At 37.8% G+C, this 20,941-nt stretch overlaps 3 protein-coding genes across 11 annotated transcripts in view; 1 reads left to right on the top strand and 2 right to left on the bottom strand.

Moving 5' to 3' along the window:
• Positions 1 to 4,895, top strand: part of LOC122019883 (WD repeat-containing protein 36-like) — a 32,410-nt gene extending 27,515 nt beyond the window's left edge. The window contains exons 13-19 of one of the 7 annotated variants that reach the window (XM_042577476.1): positions 429 to 513; positions 583 to 877; positions 1,414 to 1,672; positions 1,804 to 2,014; positions 2,751 to 2,968; positions 3,411 to 3,562; positions 4,530 to 4,895. In XM_042577476.1, coding sequence (XP_042433410.1) covers positions 429 to 513; positions 583 to 877; positions 1,414 to 1,672; positions 1,804 to 2,014; positions 2,751 to 2,968; positions 3,411 to 3,560 — 1,218 coding nt within the window. In that variant the 3' untranslated portion in view covers positions 3,561 to 3,562; positions 4,530 to 4,895. Of the gene's footprint in view, positions 1 to 428; positions 514 to 582; positions 878 to 1,413; positions 1,673 to 1,803; positions 2,015 to 2,750; positions 2,969 to 3,410; positions 3,568 to 4,356 lie in introns of those variants that run through there. The other 6 variants (XM_042577474.1, XM_042577473.1, XM_042577472.1 and 3 more) reach the window with 6 other exon arrangements.
• Positions 4,896 to 5,719: 824 nt separating this feature from the next.
• LOC122021455 (piriformospora indica-insensitive protein 2-like) lies at positions 5,720 to 7,263 on the bottom strand. The gene is made up of 2 exons (XM_042579573.1): positions 7,017 to 7,263; positions 5,720 to 6,942 (listed from the first exon to the last, which is right to left on the bottom strand). Exons 1-2 carry the CDS (start codon positions 7,215 to 7,217, stop codon positions 5,785 to 5,787), a joined length of 1,359 nt encoding a protein of 452 aa, XP_042435507.1. The 5' UTR covers positions 7,218 to 7,263; the 3' UTR covers positions 5,720 to 5,784.
• Positions 7,264 to 8,792: 1,529 nt separating this feature from the next.
• Positions 8,793 to 18,808, bottom strand: LOC122018973 (nuclear matrix constituent protein 1-like). 3 transcript variants are annotated; one of them, XM_042576472.1, is made up of 9 exons: positions 18,751 to 18,808; positions 18,108 to 18,666; positions 16,394 to 16,603; positions 14,263 to 14,516; positions 13,885 to 14,155; positions 13,717 to 13,800; positions 10,640 to 12,768; positions 9,720 to 9,963; positions 8,793 to 9,428 (listed from the first exon to the last, which is right to left on the bottom strand). In XM_042576472.1, the coding sequence occupies exons 2-9, from the start codon at positions 18,426 to 18,428 to the stop codon at positions 9,129 to 9,131; spliced, it is 3,813 nt and encodes a 1,270-aa protein (XP_042432406.1). In that variant the 5' UTR covers positions 18,429 to 18,666; positions 18,751 to 18,808; the 3' UTR covers positions 8,793 to 9,128. The 3 variants fall into 3 exon arrangements, with proteins under 3 accessions (XP_042432406.1, XP_042432405.1, XP_042432407.1); XM_042576473.1 differs by adding an exon at positions 9,582 to 9,646 and having other exon boundaries at positions 9,366 to 9,428; positions 18,108 to 18,801; XM_042576471.1 differs by having other exon boundaries at positions 18,108 to 18,800.
• Between the last annotated feature and the right edge of the window lie 2,133 nt (positions 18,809 to 20,941).

The raw sequence follows: 20,941 nt of genomic DNA, 5'->3' as shown, positions 1-20,941 counted from the left end.
GAAGTTTTCTTTTTCTTTCTTTTTTTAAACCTGCTTTAAAGAAGGAGAATGATATATTTGGTAATGGAAGAATACACCACTTTTTTTTTTCTCTATCCAGTTCATATTGTATAATTGCATACCAATTGGTCCAGATTAAAAGTACCCTAGGCATTCGTTGGTGCATCTTAAAAAGATTCATAAGACATGACTAACACATTATAACAGATTTCATGCAATATGGTAGTGCTTTCTGGCGTGCATTCCTTAATTTGTTCATAACATAAGGATACACTAATCTAATGCCTGAAATTCTTGGAATGTTGAATCCCAAACCTGCTTCAGGTGAACAATGTCAAAAAGCTCTGTGCCTTAGCTTCTTTTTATAGTGTATACTTTGAATTTTAAATTGTATGCTTGACTTTTTAAAGATCTTCTATATTCCATAGGTATGGGATTTCAAAGGGCGTGAGCTACAATCCAGTTGGAATGTTGGAAAACATGTAATTAAGTTGGTGTACCACCGAACAAATGGTAATACTCTGTTATATTCTGTTAGTGCTGCAGGGTATGAGCTGATGTAATTCTTGATTTCACTTTTAGGTCTTTTGGCAACTGTAGCGGAGGATATGGTTATCCGGCTATATGATGTAGTGGCATTGAGGATGGTTCGGAAGTTTGAAGGTCATAATGATCGCATAACTGATTTGTGCTTTAGTGACGATGGAAAATGGCTGTTATCTTCGAGCATGGATGGAACTCTACGAGTTTGGGATGTCATATTAGCAAAACAAATAGATGCAATATCTGTTGGTATTCCAATAACAGCATTGTCTCTGTCTCCTTTAATGGATGTTTTGGTTACTTCTCATGTTGATCAGAATGGAATATACCTTTGGTAAGTTATCAGTTGGTCTATGTTTACTCACATGAATATGTAAAAAAATTAGGCCTACCACTTCAAACTTCGAATAAGAATGAAAAAGTTGCTCCTTTGTACTTTAATTTCTTGTATGTTTAATTTGAGCTAGTTATGTTCAGCAAAATTCAGATTTGTTGTCACCTTGAACTGCACTTAAACTTGTTTAGTTTTACAATTCCGAAAATTTTGCTGCTGCTTTACCATATCCATTTTGAATGGAGAGATGCCACACCTGCATTCTTTTTGTTCCTTTAATGTTGAGTTTTAATGCTGACTCTTACATGTGTATCATGCAGCATGTTCTCTTTCTTTTTAGTTTTTTATTTATAAATCAGACATCTCCAAAGAGACTCTTCGTGTTAGTCTGCGTTATTCTTTGGTTTTCAAGAATAACTCCTGGTTATTCTTGTTTTCCTACAAGTTTCCCAGAAAAAAAAAGATAAATATTAGTGGAACTGTTTCTGTTGAAACTTTTTTTTTCTTATAGTCTTAACATGCCTTTGATCTATCAGGGTTAATCAAGCTATGTTCTCTGGAGTGTCAAAGATGGATTCTTATGCACTTGGAAGTCAAGTAAGGAGTGTTGAAATGCCAACTGTTGCCTCAAATGGAGGTGCCAACAAAGAAGAAACTCTTAGTGCTGAAAATGTTGATGCAATTCATAATGCCTATACTATTCCTCAACTGGATAAACAGATGCCTAATCTCATTACTCTTTCATTGCTCCCTAGAAGTCAATGGCAAAGTCTGACTAATCTGGATATTATTAAGGTCAGTATGCTCTTTATATTGATTTTCTTTGAATTGGATTGCCTTGTTTATCTATCCAATGTCTCATTGTCGTAACCTGTGGCTGGTTTAATGTTTGTTGTCAGAATAATGAATGTCTCTCTTAACTTCAGGTTCGCAACAAGCCAATCGAGCCACCAAAAAAACCAGAAAAAGCCCCTTTCTTTTTACCCTCAGTTCCTACTCTCTCTGGACAGATATTATTTGAGCCCAACAGTGAAGGTACCGCAGGAAAAGATAAAGAAAACATGAAAAACTTGAAGGGGATGCCCCTATCTTCACACTTTATCCTTTTACTGAATTCTTGTGCGGAGACAAAAAATTGTAAGCTCTTCCACTTATATGCACTAATGATGTTTTTAATTAAAATCACTTTTCTCCAAAATGGCACCTGATTCCAAAACTATCAAGTTTAATGTTTTGTTTGTTTTTGTTTGTGTAGTTTACTGTGGCAAGATTTACCATACTTGTGCATTGGTTCAAGTAAATGGCTATCTCAAGGCCATTTCATTTCTTGAAACCTATTCTTGCTGCTCACATAACTCGGATCTTTAGACTATAGTTATGGACTTACCATTTACTTCTGATACTATATATACCTTATCTATTTTCATTTGGCAGAGGCTATTCCTTCCTCGTGTTTACTAAAATTTCACTCTAGTGGCTATATCATATCTATTGACATGGATGCTTGTGCTTTAATGAGCTCTGATAACATCATTTTCATCTAGAGTGCTACTTTGTGTCTATGTAATACACTTATATACATTTTGTTCTTTTTGATTCATCATTTGAGATTTTTTTGAATTAGATAGTCATTTTTATTTTCAGAATATGCTCATATGAAAATGACAGGTAATAAATCAAAAGTTGGTTGGAAAAAATGAATGTGTATAAGTATCAAATTTTCTCCAAGCTTTTTAGAACTCCAGCTCCCATCTCTTACCAACACATTGTTTCTTGACACTAGTATTAATCATTGATTTTTTTTTTTCATTGTGATCTATATATCTCGATATTTGAATGTATCCTTAAGCTTTTCAATTCTCTCCTGTTACAGTTTCAGCGTTCACAGATTACATTAAAGGTTTATCTCCATCAGATTTGGATTTGGAACTCCGTATTTTGCAGATTGTAGATGAGGATAATTTGGAAAAACTAGATCAGCGACAACCAGAACTTCAGTCTATTGGAATACTACTTGACTATTTAATTCATGAGCTTTCTTCCAGGAATAACTTTGAGTTGATTCAAGCTGTTATAAAATTGTTTTTGAAGGTACACATTTATCTGAGCCATGACTTTTTACATTTTAGGACTAATTGTGAAAATGGTATTTTACTGAAACCTTTTGTCTTAAAGAATCAGAAGTGTCAGACGCGATTTTTGATGCTAAAACTTCATAATTCAAATCATCAGCCACACTATTTCCACTTGTGTATGTATGCGCATTAATGTAGATTTTACAAACATTTTGCTGGTGTAATAAGATAACTATTCACTATCCTTTCAAGTCCTACGTGATTTTTTCATTTATATTTAAGGGAGAATAGGCATGCGTTCTCCACATGCTGGAACAATGATAATTCTGTTTTTTTAATAAACAAAATCTTCTTAATTATCATTTTAACAGCCAATGTGGGTTGATGATTTAATCTTAACTTCTGGCAAATTTATATATTATGCATTTATAGAAATGATATTTGATTCTGCCAACCAGATTCATGGTGAAACACTGCGGCATCATTCACTGCTTCAAGAAAAAGCAAAAAGGCTTCTTGAAGTTCAAAGCACAGTCTGGCAGAGGATAGACAAAATGTTTCAGAGTGCTAGATGCATGGTTACATTTCTGAGCAATTCGCAGTTCTGATTGTCAGGTTCCTTGTCTTCTTAATGCTGATTCTTTTTGCTGATAAATTTAGTTTGATCAAATTATCCATTCCCAAACATTGTCTAGTAGAAGTAGCTTAATTGTTAAAGCCCAATGATATGACATTATGCTTAAGCCATAATGACTTGCTTCAAATTTTCTTTTCTTTTGAACTAATGCTCATGTGTTGTATGCAGATTATTCTGATTCTCATCTTTTTACTAATTTGTTTTATTGTTAATTGTTTATTGAAGCGAAGGGGATGTTCATTCATGAAATTTATAGAAAGAATCTGTTTTGTTGTTAATTGTTTGTTGAAGAGAAGGGAATATGCATACATGAAATTGTTCAGGTTTCAAATTAAAAGATGGTAACAGGGAAATAAAATAAAGAAACATGAAAACAGCCTGTAGTTCTCAGTGTGTTGTTTATATTTGGCCAGGGAAAGCTATTTTCAGCTACATCTATTTTTTTTATTGTTTACCTTTTGTAGCATTTGGTGCACTCTATTTTCAAAAACAAAATAGGCCTGATATAATTGTCATTTAACTTGCCTCAAGTGAATGGTTCTTTATCGATAGGCATGCTTCATGTAGCGTCAAACAAAAAATGGGCTAACCAGTCCTAAAATGTTCTCATTATTTGTTTGCTCATTTAATTGTTTTTAGAAGTAAAGGTCAGGTTGGGTTCTTATTTGCTACTTCATTTGGATAAAGCCTATTTTTACCCTCTGCTCAGAGCACTTGCTGCTTACATAACTAGGTGTGATTGTTTATCCCCCCTTTTTGCACTGCAGGGGGACTACTGCATACTTTTTTATGAAGTATTTGTTATTGCAGCTTAGATATGCAATCCGTCGCCAAATTCATTCCTGGTTTATATGTAATCTACATCAAAGCTCACCAAGTTATCCGTGTATCCTCCAAGGAAACTAAGTTTTATCTGGCATTCTTTTGCCATAAATTACAGATTGCTCAAATACATCTGGAGGGTCACCTTGGCAATTTTCATGCAGAAGCTCACTGGTGGCAATTTTCTCAAATATTGCCAACTTTTTTCATGCAGAGACTCTTCTTTCCCCTCCAAATTTTTTTGATAGAACGGGGACGTTCTTGTATGATTCAAATGGTGGTATACGACACTCGATTCAGAGGATCATCTGCATGATCTTCCAGGTTGTGTCACCGGTTTGTCTCATCTTGTATCAAGTTAAATTATTCCAAACGTTAGTGGTTTTAGGATCTAACTTGTTTCCTTTTCCCCTTGTATCGTTGGGAATTGTGTATTATTAAGTTGTAAAATTAACTTCAACTAAAACATGTTGCCTAATCAGAAGAGAGTTGCTCAAACAAGATGTTTGATCAACCTACCAATTTTTTAATCTAAACCAAACCATATCGGCCGAACCAAAGTATAATCTTTTTCTACTTTTAAAAAAAAACTCTTATGATCAGTATTTTGCCAATTGCAAGAAAAGAAAATACTCAATGATCATGAATACAAGTTAGACAATCGATGCTAGATAATATTAAACGCATATCAATCATCCAGCATTTGATCTATACCTCAGAGTTGGCTCCATCCAATCATTGTCACTGACTGATCTTACATCTACAAGACGATTGCTCATCTTCCTTAATGTAACTATGCAAGAAGATTATCTTCCAATAAGTTTTACCCCTGTCACAAGGCTACTTATAGACGGGCAACTAACTACAATGCATCTCTTTAAAGACAATTTAAAGAAGCGAACATCCACCTCAAATAGAGAGCCTTCTGCACCTTCTGTCGTTGCCTGTCCCTAGTTAATTGACAGCAGCTATAGCCTTCTGATAGCTAGCATCTTCTGTAATCATGTGACAAAAGATGATTTGTTCATCCTCGTCAATCCGTCCCTAAGTCAACACCGAGGAGATAAATCATGGATGACTACTAGTCATTAGTACAAATGACCAAGATATGAGGAAGGTTATGCTCGATCACGCCGAGTTTCGATCCCAAGACCTCATGTGATAACATCCCATACTTTAATCATCGCACCGTCCCGAGGGGACAATATCTTCTGTTAATCAACACTTCTGACATAAGGTAAAAAAAAAAAAAAAAAAAAAAAGGGCTATATATCAAACAAATCTTCCAATAGATTTATCAGACTCATCAGTTTTCCCCCAGAAAAATTAGCTAAACCCATATGACTAATCCACCATCCTGCTTCTTCGCAATTCTACAACAACACGACCAAAATGATGATTCCCCGCCATAACGCAGAATGCTCCTCTGGACTGCCATTCTCTGTCAGTTGACTGGATTTGGACTCTTCGGTCGAGTGTTGTTGATCTCGCTCGCATCGTGGCACGCCGCAAGGTGCATTGATCCCTGAGGCGATGGCCAAAGCAGTACTGTAACACAGGTTTGGATTGTTCCAGGAGGCGAATCTCTTCCCCATCCTCTCGTAGAATCCTCCGGGGAACTCCAGCTGCCCGCTCAAGTTGTTGCCGTTGAGGTACAGCGCAGTGAGATAAGGCAGATGTGAGAATTTAGCAGAGACGCCGCCACTGAGCTGGTTCCCGTCCAGCGCGAGGTACCTCAATCTCTTCAGGCTCGTAATGGCGTCTGGAATTGCGCCGCGCAAGCCCATGTGAGATAGATACAAAGTGGAGAGGTTCTGCAAATTCGCCCACTCGAATTCCAAGAGGTTTCCTCCCCACGGATTGTAAGCCAGGAGCAAATCTTGAAGCGACTCTAATCTCGGCAGTTCGCCTGATAAGGAGTTGTTCCTGAGGTCTAGTAGGGAGAGGTGCGTCAACTTTCGAAGCTCCGGTGGAAGGCTTCCCTGGAACTGGTTGTTGCTGAGGTCGAGCTTCAGGAGGGAACTGAGATTGGCGAGGGAGGCAGGCAGAGGACCTGTCAAGTAATTGCTGCTGAGGTCCAAGATCAAGAGCTGCGCCATGCCGGCGAACAGAGGAGCAGGAACTCGGCCCGAGAACTTATTCAGGGAGAGCATCAGCCTCTTCAGACGGACCAAGCCGGCGAGTGCCACCGGCAGCTCGCCGGTCAATGCGTTATCCGCCAGAACTAGGGAGTTGAGGTTGCCGAGCTGACCCAAATTGGCCGGAATTTGGCCGGCGAGTCCGCGATTCGACCGGAGCTCTAGGCTCTCCAAGGTCGGAGCTAGTCTCTCCCAGTCGCTGGATGGAATGGTGAGCGGTTGGCGGCGAGAGGAGAAGCAGTCAGAGACGGAGAGGCTCTTGAGATGCCGGAGATGGAACAGCTTTGGATTGAACTTGGCATCGGACGAACACTCGAGGGAATTGTCGAGAATTGGCCCGACGTTCAAGGAAGTGACGTACCACAGTCCATCAAACAGGTCGCATGAAACTCCCTGCACTTAAAATCGAGATTTGAGATCTTTAAAAAGCCAAGGGCATCCGACGATTTGACGAACAGCACAAGAACCTGTATCTGCGTCCATCCACAGGGATCAGGGTAAAGATCCGAGCCGTTCCACCGTACGCCGACCAAGTCTCGGATCACCGAGTACAGCGCTTCCTTCTCCGCCTTGTCCATTGGAGCGACGGAGCTCTCTGTTTCGGCCGACGCACGCTGGAGAAGGAGATTTACGAGGAGAAGAAACGATAAAGAAGTGATCTTCCACATCCCCACTACTCCTCTCCAGAAATCTTGGAAATTTTGCAGTATGAGAATCCTGCTGGCGCCCTGGATAGCAACTCCGAACTCCCCTGTTTCGGAGGCACAGTGGCAACGAGCCAACGACAGAATTCGAAAAATGAACTGAGTAAAAAAATGTGAGAAGATGGCGGTGTCTGTCGAAAGCTTTTGCCGAGCAGAAATTATGAAAGAGGACAAGGTTCCTGGCCGAGGACAACAATATCCAAGGATGGCATTAATTGGAGCTTGTTAATTTTGTGTAATGATGGGAAATGGGAGCAAAAGGGAAAAAGAGAGCGGAAAAGGGAGAAAGGATGGGTGCGTCTTGCATGGCCGTAAAATATAACGAAGGAAGATCCTGTGAGAATTGTACTTCGATCTGTTGCTAGTTCAGATAGCTCACAGCCTTTTCCATGGTGGAGAGAGAGCACTGTGGAAAGTGGAAAAACCTATTGGAAGTATTAAGGCTCGGCTAAACTCGATCGTCACTAGCTCTTTTTCTTTTTCTATGAATAAATTGGACTTTACTGAGCGATACGATCGGTGAGATTCGATTCACAAAAATCAAAGAAAACTAAATGGAGGGACCATGTTCTTTACGTGCTTGTTATGCATGCAGAAGGAAGCCTATCCTATCCATTTGGCTCTTCTTTTCTCACATCTATCAATGATGCTGGATTCCAGTATGACAGTCCCTATGCTATGCTGCTTCCACATTCCAGTACTGTTCGTGCTTCTTTTCTCCCTTGTATTTATAATGCCATATTTTGGTCTCAATTTGATCCAAATGACCTTTAGGCAATGCGAAGAGCTAATGGAGCTCATTGAGTCGTAGTGGAACTGATTTTGCTCTCCAGCCTGAAAAGCTCAGACTGGATTCGAGCTGAAAAAGCTTAAACAATGCCAAGAAGCAGCAGCAGGAATGGAGAGGAAAGCAGTTAAGCAGCAGCGTGTTCGCGTTCCCAACCGCCCTCGGGTTCTGTTGCTACGCGAGAGCTCTGGTGATGGCAATGGTACAGAAAGCGATGTTTCCAGCCGTAGGACGGCCATAATGAATGACTGAGGACTTTATCGGCCCTCGCATCTACTGTCTGCTGTAGCCTAATCCTACTTCACGCTTTTAATTTAAGTGGTTGCCGTAGAGCAAGTAGCAAGAAGGTCTCACCAGTTATCTTGGGATCTTAAATCATGCCATGGGGACATGGGTTTTTCCATCGAAGCTACTGGACAATATTCTATAAGGGAAGTAGCAACTACTGAGCAGAGCGACCAGTCTTAAAGTCGTTTCCAATTTAATAGAAAGAAGTGGTTTGTGTGTGCACACTGCCGAAATTTTCCCTGTGGGCATCCATGGCAACGGGAGAAGGTAACAGAGCAAGGACCACCTATATCAACCTAACACAAACACAACACACACCGTCATTTGAAAGAGCCAGCAAGACACTGCCAAGCACTGCCGTGCAACCTCTAACATTTTTGGCAGCTTCTCATATCTATAAGGTGCCTTTGATGTGTTGCAATAACTCAACAATTGATAAGGTAAAAGATCAGTCAACAAGGATGTTATAGCAATTGTGTCCCACTTGTTACGCACAATAAGGAAAAAGTTATGAATGGTACAAGGTGCCACGAACAGGATTCCTTTGTTCCAGGAATCGACTAGACTTAGATCATGTTTTCCAGTCCAAAGCATGAAAGATCCATACATCATTCTGAACTGTTATTGAGCATCACCAATAACTACTGAGACTAAAGTGGAAAAAAAAATAATGATACACGAGACTTACATTACTAATGCACATCAACACAACTAAACGAAAGATGAATTTACGCAGACACATACTAAAAACCCACATGAAGTCTTGAAATCTTGGGGTTAATAGAAGAAAAGTAGCAACTTCATGACGTGAAGAATGTCCAGAGCTTTTTACCAATTGAAGCATTGAGTATTTCTGAATCTTCTTCATCCTCGTCACTGTCCCCATCTTCACTCCATCCGCCAACAGGGGTATTTGGTTCTGTAACTAATGCTGCTGCTTCATGTGCCATTACCCTATCTTCACCATTTTGCTCACTTGGTTCAATAGATTTCTCTTCATCATTATCATGGATCTCCATCTCTTGCCCTCTATCTTCATCAGTCTGCTCACTTGTTTCAACAAATTTCTCAGCATCATCATCATGGATCTCCATCTCTTGCTGTCAAGGAGTACAGTTGTTGTCCAAGTAAATATCTCAATCACACAATCAAAAATGTACTAAATCATTAATGCTATCCCATTAAAACAACCCGAAAAAAGATGTTTTTTAACGGATTCAAGCAGACTTTTTTAGGCAGACATTAATGCTTGCCATTGTTAGGATGACCAAACTTAGTAGACTTCAGGTACAGCTGCATACCCTTTCTGAAAGCAGAACTACAAGAATTGTGTAGTGAATTAAAAATTCATGAGTATCAACATCCCGAGAGAGAGAGAGAGAGAGACTTACCCGAACAAGTTTCTGGGAGATCTGAACTTCCGCAATATTTTGTGCAGCTGTCTTCTGCACTTCTATTGACTTTGCACCCTCAACTAAACTTGATTCGGGCCCAGTTTCTAGCCTTAGTTTGGAAGTTCCTTCTCCATCTCCATTGCTCTTCAGCTTTTCATTTCCTGAAACTTGTTGGTAGCTTCCAATTGCACGCCCTTTGGTTTGATCAGCTACTGGTTGAGCTGCTGAAGCTGCAGTAGCACTGAAAAGTAAAAGGTCATTCAACCCGGCTTTTATCATGCGGTTAATACTTTTATGTTAATATAAAAGACAGCTTGTCAAGTTCCCAATAGAAAGGAGAGATTATATGTACGAAAGGAAACCATAACAATGCCAAATGGGAGAAATGGTGTCCCAAGGGTAAAAATCTGGGCAAAAGAAGTCAAGAAGCGTCAGCATCTCAAAGGAATATGACTTTGTTTGTGCCTACAGAAATGACAACAACAACAATAACAACCAAACCTTTTCCCACTAGATGGGGCCAGCTGTATAAATCTTTTTACGCGTGAGCTCTATCTCCTACTATATCATCATCTATATTTAAATAAATTTTATCTTGTTTCATTGTTGCTAACCAAGTCTTGCCTACATAAATGACACTAACTGAAAATAGAATATGAAGTCTCTCCCTAAAGTTTCCTCCAGCCCAAATAGCAAATGAACTTGGATACTAGATCCTTGAAGAATGAGCAAAGTTAGGAAACCAAAAAAATTCCTCAAGATAATTACAGAAACCTCATTTATACCCCTTAGCTTGTAAGCGTGTTAAAGCTAGGAATTAATCTATAACAGCAACCCAACCATTTAATGCCATAACACTATGTTCTATTTCAGTTACGCTTTGGGATAACAAATAGGTCCTCAAAAAATCAACTTACATGGTGGTGCGTCTGAAATTATATCGCTTTTCTCCGACTGCCTGAGTTTGAGGAGCAGCTATTTGTCTCCTTTTACAATGTACTCCAAGTGAACTGATCTCAGGAGTTTCACTGTCCACATCTTGTTCACTAGGAATGGACACATGAGAAATACTACGCTTTTTCCCCACATTAACTAAATTATGATCATTAACCTCTTGGAAATCTGAAGAAAGACTTTGCCCATTTGTCAACTCATTCTTCTTGTTAGAAGTTTTCCCGAGGAAATCTTTTGCTTCTTCAACAACTCTTTTCACTGTCCGTGTTCTCCGTATCTTTTTAGGTTTACTCTGGGTAGTTTGACATGTTGTGATTTCTGCTGCTTTGGGCTGGGAATCATTTCCCAAAAATACAGATATTTTTTCTTTATCATATTGAGTTTCAGTCTGAACAGCCTGCCCAGCAACCACCTCCTTATCAAAAATATCTGTTTGGATACCATCAATATCAGCTGAGCTATCCACAACTACAACTGGAGGTTCTGCCTCATCTACAGATCCATCTAACCCTTTTGACTCTTCATTCAGCTTGATTTCGCTACATGCTTCAGATCTATGGCTGATGAAAGGATGGGTAGCAATTCCTTGTGGTGGTGCAGATTCATCATTAGTTCCGCCCTTCAAAACTTCATTATCAAGTCTTGAACCGAGCGACGAAGAACTCTTTCCCTGATCTTCCACATTTTCAATTTTTCTTGTAGGGGAGAAATTAAACAATCTAGAACATTTTTGCAGCCATGATAAACCACCTCTTGGTGTCATTGATGGAGACATCGCTTGCGGTGTAGTTTCAGAATTCTTGGGTTTCAAGTTATCTTCAGAAATCAATCTTGGTAATTGAATAACACCAGTATCTTGCAGGCAGAGAAGATCCACGTCATGAATTTGAAAACCACAATTTTTGCATATCTTACATTGTTGAGCCATTGCTAGAAAATTCTCCCTCTCCTTGACAAAGTGCTCCCTTTGTTCCTTCATTTCCATGTTGAGTGAATGAAGAGCATCGATGTCCTTCTGAATATCAAGTTGGTCATTTTCAAATTTCTTTCTGCAAGCAGACAGATAGTCTTTCTCCTTTTCCAATTGTTCTTGGTCCGCTTTCAAGATTCTAGATTTTAATTCATTAGCACTACTGAGAGATTTTACTTCATTTAACTCGCTAGCCTTCTTTCTCTGAAATTCGCTCTCTCTATCTTGCAAATCCTTCTCCATAGCCTCCTTCGTTTTATCCATTTCATTTTCAAATTCAAGTTTGCGAAGCTCAAGATCCCGACTCATAGCAGCACGTTCACACTCTAGCATTTCATGCACATCCAACTTCTCACGTTCCATTGTTTTTTCAAAAATTTCTTTCTTCATCCTGAAGTCTTCCCATTTATCCTCCATGCTAATTCTCTCTTCCTGTGCCTCATTCGTAATCCTTTCCTCCTCATCAATTCGCCATTTTTCAAACTTTTCTCTATCTTCATCAACCTTCTTTAGGTCAAATTCTAGTGCTAATTGTTTGTCATCCAACAACTCCCATTCTTTTTCAAATTTCTCTCTTTGGTGTCTTAAATCCTCTTTTTGTCTATCTAATGAATCCTTCATTATCTTGTAATTTTCAATCTCTTGCTTCAGTTTCAACTGAAACAGGTTATGTTCTTCTCTTTCTTGTCTGGTAAGTTTAAGATGCTCCTCCTCTTTGATAATTTGCACCTTCTCAGCTTCTATTGCCATCTTCATGGATTCAACTTCAGATACAGACTTGAGCAGTTCCTGCCTATCACTCTTTAGCTGGTGGTTTTCTTTCTCCAATTTTATCTCGGCAGCCTTAATAGATTCCTCCCACTTTTTCAGAACTTGTGATTTGGAGTCAATATCTTTTTCCATTTCCTGTAGTTTCAGCGCTCTAACTTCCAAGAGGTTCTCTCTTTCTGTAATTTTCTCCTCTTTGTGGCCAATTTCCTTATTCTTTTCTTCCAATTCGATTACCTTGAGTTTTGTCTCTTCATCAAAAGCTTTTCTTCTTTTCTCCATTTCTAACTCAAATTTCTGTCTCTTGGAATCCAACAAAGCATTGTGATCATCAAGAAGCTTCTGAATCTCCACCTGCATAAACAGAAATGAGAATTGTAAAGAGGGTAATGAGATCCTGTTAAAAGAAGAGATGGAACTTTCACTTCAATAATTCATCATAAACGAAGGATGAATATTCCAACAAGTACAAAGTAGCTGTTAAACTGGCACATATAAGCCAATTTTGACAGATGTCAATTCAATGGAATAACCCCCAGAGTAGGCAGTGTATCATGCATGAAAAATATTCTGCAATATGCAAATGCCGTTTATAAAAAAAAAAAAAAAATCTGACACAAAACAATTAAGATGGCAGGAGGAAGACAAAATTTCAACTTAAAATCAATTGGAGAGATGCCGAGCACAACCAACATCACAAGAGCAATATACAAATAATCCATAGTGACCAGTACACCTAGACCATCCAACTTTGTAATTATTATATTTATAAAAAGATATGGGGTATGTTGAATCATGTTGAGCAATATAGTCCTCCATTGATCCTCAGACAAACCAGTAAAAAACAGCATGTTTACAGGATTGAATGGCATGCAAAAATATTGCACATAAAATGTACTAAAATCTGAGAAGCAGAGGGCCAAGGATTATTACTATTTAGGTTCCAATAATGCTGAAAAACTCATAAATTCAGGTAGTTTGACTTAATTAAGAAACTAATGATTGGGTAATCACATGTCAACGTGAAATGGAAGTGCAATTACATAAACAGCAAAGCCATTGAGCAATAAATTTAATTATGATCAATAACAGTCTGAAAGCACTTGTTTCATTTGGAGATTATTTAGCTAAACTATTCAAAAGCAAATCCACAATATCATAATTTTTTATGAACTTTCAATCTTGGGTAAAATTCTTAAGACAATGCTTTCGGGTAAAATATCTTAGCCTAAATATAATAGACAAGAAAACTAAATATGCATGAATAACATTCCAAGATTAACCCAATAATTTAAAAATCACCTTTTCCCTAGCATTTAGCTTTTCTTCTCTCAAAAATAATTCCCGCTCCTTCTTCTCTACACTCTCAAACTTGATCTCTGCTTCCTGCAATAAAAAAATTGAAAATTAGAATCATTCAAGTACATGATATACGAAGTAAACCAAAAGTAATGCTAAAGAATCATATACCTTCTCCTTAGAAGCCAAAGCACTGAGTCTTATACTAATATCATCTTCTTCCAATTTCAAGGATTTTTTTGATGCCTCAATCACTTTTTCTGCATCTTCAATCTCTCTTTGTTTCCTTTTAAGCATTTTATCTAACTCACTTGCCTTATCCTCTCTTTCATTCAGAAGTCTCTGCCCATCAACAAGCCGCTTCTGACTATCTTGCAGCTTTCTCTCCCAAATAAAAAAATCTTCCCTTTGTTTTGTTAGGTCCTTCTCATGTGCCTTTTGCCTAGAAGATAATGAAAGAATAAGAATTTGTACTTAGATAAACTTACAAACTCAAGGTATGGTCAACTAAATCAGAATAAGAATGGGATAAAAAGGGGATAGACTTACTCGGATGTTAAAGATAGATACTCCTTCTCAAGTTTTCTCTTTTGAGACTGGAGATCATCCAATTTTCTATCTAACTCAGAACTTCTGCGGCTTGCTTCTGCTAGCTTAGCATCAGCAGCATGAGCCTTCGCTTCAATTTCCAGGTATTTTTCCTCCAAACCAGCCTCTAAGGCTTGAGCCTCAGCTAACTTTTTCTCAGATGTAAACTTGACTTCTGCAATTTCAGAACCTACATCTCGCAAATCCTTTTCGAGCTACATACAAAACCATTCAATTGTCAAAAAAGAAAAGAACAAGATGCAAACTGTAAAAGTTTTCTGTATTTTATTTGTTTAAACTATCACAATTACATGGATAAAATAGAACAGACAAAAAGGGATATGGCATGCGGATGACAAAGTGGCCTGACTTTAAAGAGTGAATAAACATTCATCAAATTGATTTCAGAAATGAAGTGAACTTAGATATTAGACACATATCCAAGATCCAAAGGAATGTGAGATAAATATGACAAAATTGTTAGGAAAAATCAGACATGATTATCAATGTATCTATAAGAGCACAGTGTCCCACACAACCATCATAATCTGCTGCTGCTCATTTAGTTGATAATCTAGAATGCAAGGTAACAACATGCCTATATCGAACACAAGCCATACATGAAAACAATCAGGCAGCTCAACCCATGATATACAACCTAAACCGATCATTTTCTTTTTTAAGCAAATATCTAATTTCACTTGGTTTCTCACTCTAAGATAAGTCGATACAGCGACTCAATCACCTGCCTTCACCCATCAACCTCACTGAAAATTTTTGGAATACAAGAAGCTCATACGCCTGCTATGTCCCCTCAAGACAACTCTTACATTCTTCAACAACTAGCTGCTCTACTACCTGGCCAGCAAAGGCATCATTATACAGTATACACTATTCCTCATACTGCTCTTGATCCTTGACTGGTACCTACCATGTCTCCTCAAGACAACAGCCACTACCGTCCTTCCAAAATCTCCAAGAACCAGCTGCTCTACTGCCTGGCCAGCAAAATCATCACTCTACAGTATGCACTATATATAGGACCTCCTGCTTCTCCTCTTGATCCTTGACTCAAGCTCATTAATCATTGGTTTCAACCTCTAAAACTCAATGCATCCTTCCCTATAAGTTTCACAGCCACCTAAGAAGACATGAATCAATCTTGATTTTGGAGCTCTAGAAGGAATCAAGTTGCATCTAATGAGTTCAAACTCTGTAATGCAAGCACAGAAAAACAGATAATTTAATATATAGTCAGAGATATATTAAATTACAAGACCATGGCAAACATCATGGTATTAGGAAGAAATTTCCCAAGCATAGAATAATAAGATAACCAAAGACCATATAATTAGTTACCAAGAAACAAAGTTCCTTAGTAATTCAAAACTAAGTCGAATCCAATCAAGTAGCACTTTTGCAACTAGTGAACTAGGAGTACCACATTAGAAGAGAAGTGTGTTTGCACATTAGACAGATTCAAGCGTTGTCTTTCAAGCACCTAGCATTGAAACGTCCATAGAAACTAGAAAGACGTATAAGCAGAGAGTATGGTAGAAGAAAAGGCTTTTTTAAGAAGCTCGCTAAATATTTCAATTGGTGTCTTGGATTCCAAATTTTGGATGAAAATGAATGAAAGATTACATGACAAGAGCATTATAAGAAGCATCTTATTTTCTCCGTGTCACCAATTTAAAGTGTCTTTTAAATATTTAAAGTGGTTCATGTGCCTATTCTCCCCACCTAGTGGGAAAAGGCTTGGTGGTTGTTGTTGTTGGTTGTCATGTGCCTATTCTGGAGGGGGGAAATGACAAAAGCCAGACATCAAGATGAATTTGCATTGTAATTTGACGAATTGCAGCCTAACTCTTAATTGATCTAATTGGTTCAAGGTGAACATTATGCATGACAGCACATGGAACATAATTGTTGATGAATATAAACAAGAAATAGTAGCTTTCCAAAAAAGACATAAGAACCGCATTTACAAATGGGTTTAGTTACTTGGCATGTTTACCTTAAAACTTGATGTCGAACAAAATAATTTAACCTAAATCATTTATAAAGAAAAAAGTTAAAGTTACTCTCATACAACTGCAACTTTCTGCTTCTCAATCCCCAAGTCCTTCTGCCACTTCTCTTCCCGGTTTTCATATTCAGAGACCACAATCAAATGGGCAGCTTTTTCCCTCTTTAGAATCTCCCCAGCTTCTGCCAAAGCCTGCCTAACTTCTTCATATTTAGCGATCGAATCTTTCTTCTCGATTAGTAAAAGACCAAGATTATACTGATACTCGTGAAGCTGCATAAAAAACATCATACAACAAAGTAGTTAATTAGTACTGATGACATATAAATAGGGACAACATTGTATCTAAGAAATATGGGACTTTCCATATTTGACAAAAGAAAAAGGAAATCAATCAGATAATGAATAATATGCAAAAGAAAAATTTCTGAACAGTAGTTCATTTCTAATTTTATTCAGAATAATATGGCAAGAAAACAACTATAATCCCAGTACAGCAGAAATATTAATAACTAGTGAAGATATGGGAATCCAAAAGAAAATCTCCAGATACAAAAACCTCGATTTATAATATAATATTGAAAGGAATAGTTAGCTCTTGATATAAATATGACAAATCTATCTTACAATTGGTTATCAATCCAAGGCTCTACTCTGGATCAACATATATTCAGTGTGCTTCTCCTTTGTGTGCAAGACCAAGGTAACAGTAAAAGAGACAGAAAGTTGGAGGAACTGACATATGAATGAAAGAGGAAATGACTCAGACTCCTAAACATTCCTCTTAAAGGATGATTCATTTTGGCTTGTTTAATTCAAATAAGGTAGGCCAGAAGATGATCATTTGGAAGAAGAAAAAAATAATCTTTCACTTGACACTGCATAAGACTAAAGCATATATTTCCAATTGGCATCTATGCAAACATTAAGAAGGTTGTCAACACTTTGGACAAAACTAGGCAATATGTCTTATTGTATATGATCGTAAGCTTGAAAGCAGTGCCTGCAGATGAACCAAGATAATAACACAATTTCTCAGCATAATGTCAAAGATAAACATGGAACCATAGCTTGTCCATGTTCATAGACAATGACTAAACCTGAATCTTAAAATCCAAACAAGTAATATTCTGCAGATTCAGATAGCATGATATCCTGAAAGTGTAGATTGCATTTCTTTACTAATTGTGTGTTTTAAACAGTTTGCCCTTCAGAAGTAACTACATTTTACTGACACTGTTGAGATTACTTAGATCCACACTGCTAATTTGTGTGTTTGATTGTTCTGCTTGTTTAAGAGAAAATCTTAAATGGCTACCTATTTTGGGTGAACTAGGTCTCTCTCAGGCCTTAACACAGTATCAAAGGAACTTTAGTTGTCCTAGCTCAGTATAAGTGTGTGGTTGTTTCGAGTTTTATTAGGCAAGTGTCCTGGAATTTATCCTAAATAGGTTACAATGGAAGGTGGATAATTGAAGCAACTTAGTTCACATCGCCAAATTGTTCAAGTGGGCAGTGGCTGCCCGCTCTAGTGACCAGCTATTTTGGTTGGATTGGGTTTGCTTCTATGCTAATATCTTTGCTCTACATTAACATGAAAAAATGTATATCATTAGATTGAAGGCCACTTGAGTAATCTAATTTCTAAATCATGCTTTACTTAGTCAAAATAATACTGTGCATGTCTGCAACGCCAGGTAAGCATAACTAGAACTACCAATCATGGTGAAATCAAAATGCTAACTAGAGAAAAAAATAAATAAATAGCATCAATAACCTCCTTTTCTAGCTCGTTAATCCTCTGAATAAGAGCTTCCCTGTCCTTCCTCTGCAACACCGACTCGTCCAGCAACCCTGCATCCCTAAAATGCCGCCAAGCTTCCACCTCCGCACCCCATCCTCCGATGGTATCCCCTCCATTCTCAACCAGCAAAGCCTGAGGTGGCCGTGGCTCCTCTACCACGCTCTTCCCCTTCCCTTTCAAGGACGATGGGCCACCGACGCGCCCCTGAGGGTTGGACGGCGAGTCCAATCCATTTTCATTGAAGTCTCGAATACTAGGTGATAGCGACCACCCTTTCTTCTGTGGGGTGAACATCACGAATACTCTTTCTTCATCAAAGCTTCCCGAGCCTAAACCCTAGAAGGGTCTTCAGTTCCCCCCAGGAGTGGGAACCAAAAGCCCTAATCCACAAACTGAACACAAGAAGGGAAAACAAAAACGGCTTCTGACGCCCAGAAGGCAAAGAGTAACTGCGGAACCTTCAGGCGAAGAGGAATTCCTCACTCGAGCGAACGAGGGAGACGAACTGGATCGCGAAAGGAACTTCGGAGCCCTGAATTGAAGGTGAACAACAACAATTAGTGGAGGAAATTGCAGGGAGGGAACGGACGAAAAGCGGATCGAACAAGGGACGCACAGAGAAAACCCTAGAATTGGAAACAGAGGGAGATCGAGTGGACCAATTTCGATTATCTTTTCCAATTATTTTCTCTCCGGGGACTTAGTGCGTCCTCTTTTCGTTGTTGACGAAATTGCCCCTCCGTAATATTTTTTTTATCATGACGTGAAATTCTTTCCCTTTCTGGGAACATTTTTCTGACCATAATTTCTAGTAAATCATTCAACATTTTCCTGCACAAGATCGTATAGTTTACTTATATGTAATATACGTACGTTTGTTTGGAATTTGAAAATTGAATAATTATGATTAAATAAAAATTATCATAAGCTATTAAGTTGAGCTTTAAATTGACAAAGAGCATTTTATATCTGGAAATCCATGATTACAGTTGATAAATAAATAAATAAATAACTATTTATTTATTTATTTTATTAAAAGATAAAGGAGTTTAGGCCATTTTAAGAAGACGCCCGAGATCCCATAATTATCTTGGCCGATAAGACGAGAATACCCATGGCAATTACTCTGCTGAGTTAAAGAGAGCGAGGGGATTTTAGTAATTTTACCGGCATCGTGCGCTGCTGTCATCTGCGGGCAAGGGAATATGCGGACGCTAAGAAATGACACGCTGTCGCAACGTGGGTGGATAGGATTCTTTTCTGAGAGAGGAAAGGAAATGATTGTCGCATAGAAAGGTGAGCTCATAATTGTTACTTTGTCTCGCATATGTTTTAATGTGCGATTATCAAATAATCGATTATGGAAAATAAAATATAATTTCTAGCTGTTGAATACTCATTTTAGGTTTTTTTTATTAAAGTTCTTTTCTATTAACATGTACAATTTTTTGTCTTTTTTTTTTATTTGGGAAAAGAGTAAAAGGAGAAGAAACACTTGTTCATCGTTTGAGTATATATGTATCAGGCAAATGAAACACTTGATTAATATAGAAAAAAGTTAGCATATGTCTACATGGAATGCCTTCAAACTCAAATTTTGTGCAACTACACGATATGTAATCTCTTTGTTTGTCATGCATAAGTACCCTTGATTTCGAGGAAGAAGAACTTTGAAATTTCATCACATGGTAAACCACTTAGTCAACTTCTGTAAATACTTGCTGCACATAATAACCATGACTCTCGCTCATTTCACTTTGAAACTCCAGCCATTTCTTTTTTGTGTACAACTTAACCATTTGAGTTTTCATTGGTCAATTTGTCTTAATTTTCGGATGTTCATTCATTACAATATGGTCAGCAACTAACTCATTATGTCTTTGATGTCTCAGTACTCTATTAAAACAGATGATAAAATCCATCATTCTTATTTGAGACATATCTCTTGAAAAATGCATGTGAGCCTTCAAATCTTTGACTACTTGACATTACAGCACAAAATAAATGTCTAAAATATACTGGCACTCATTTGTGTCGTAATTCATATATCAACGATAACTAATTATTATTCTTTAAGTTAGCAGACTTGATAGCTTATTCCCATGATTTTTCAAAATCATCAGGTGTTGTAGAATTTGCAATGATATTCTTTAAGCTTTGATAATGGTTTTGAAAAGTCAAAGGTTTTAATTTTTCTGGAAATTTGTTCAGTATGTGCCATAAACAATATCGATGCACTGTTTGAGGGAAAACTTGTGCAATTGCTTTTGTCATAGCAAGATCCTGATCAATGATGATAACACTTGGTGGACCTTTAGGCATGGCTTCTATGAACTTTTTAAGCAACCAAACAAAAGATTCAGTTTTCTCATCACTTAGAAATCCGCAACCAAATATAATTGTCTGATGATGATGATTAACTCCTACAAAAGGTGTCAAAATCAAGCCATATTTGTTGGTGTTATATGTTGTATCAAATACAATTATATCACCAAATACACTATATGCCCGCCTGGATATATGATCAGCTCAAAAACATCTACTAAATCTATTATCTGAATCAGTCTCATAGTTAAAGAAAAAAGCAGAATTCTTCTCTTGCTCGGATGTAAAAAAACTTGATTAGTGTTTCAGCATCAATACCTTTTTGCTCATCTCTTAGATTTTTCTCAAAATTTCTAATATCTTTTTCTGTACAACCTACTCTCTCAGGTCCTCCATACTCTATCTTCAATATTCGCATTTGTTGACAAGTAGGTATATTGGCCTCTGAAAATTGTTTCGTCAATGTTTTCTTTGCTGCCGAA

The sequence above is a fragment of the Zingiber officinale genome, chromosome 9A (assembly GCF_018446385.1).
Source record: "Zingiber officinale cultivar Zhangliang chromosome 9A, Zo_v1.1, whole genome shotgun sequence".
NCBI lineage: Eukaryota > Viridiplantae > Streptophyta > Magnoliopsida > Zingiberales > Zingiberaceae > Zingiber > Zingiber officinale.
This window is presented reverse-complemented; position numbering and strand designations above follow the sequence as displayed.

Excerpts from the sequence above, each read along its gene's own strand:
- LOC122018973 (XM_042576472.1), bottom strand. The coding sequence starts at position 18,428 with ATGTTCACCCCACAGAAGAAAGGGTGGTCGCTATCACCTAGTATTCGA. Across the intron at positions 16,604-18,107 it reads TTAACGAGCTAGAAAAGGAG|CTTCACGAGTATCAGTATAA; the intron begins GTTATTGATGCT and ends TTTTTTATGCAG. Across the intron at positions 12,769-13,716 it reads AGCTAAATGCTAGGGAAAAG|GTGGAGATTCAGAAGCTTCT; the intron begins GTGATTTTTAAA and ends CTGTTTATGCAG.
- LOC122021455 (XM_042579573.1), bottom strand. The coding sequence starts at position 7,217 with ATGTGGAAGATCACTTCTTTATCGTTTCTTCTCCTCGTAAATCTCCTT. Across the intron at positions 6,943-7,016 it reads GTGGATGGACGCAGATACAG|GGAGTTTCATGCGACCTGTT; the intron begins GTTCTTGTGCTG and ends TTTTAAGTGCAG.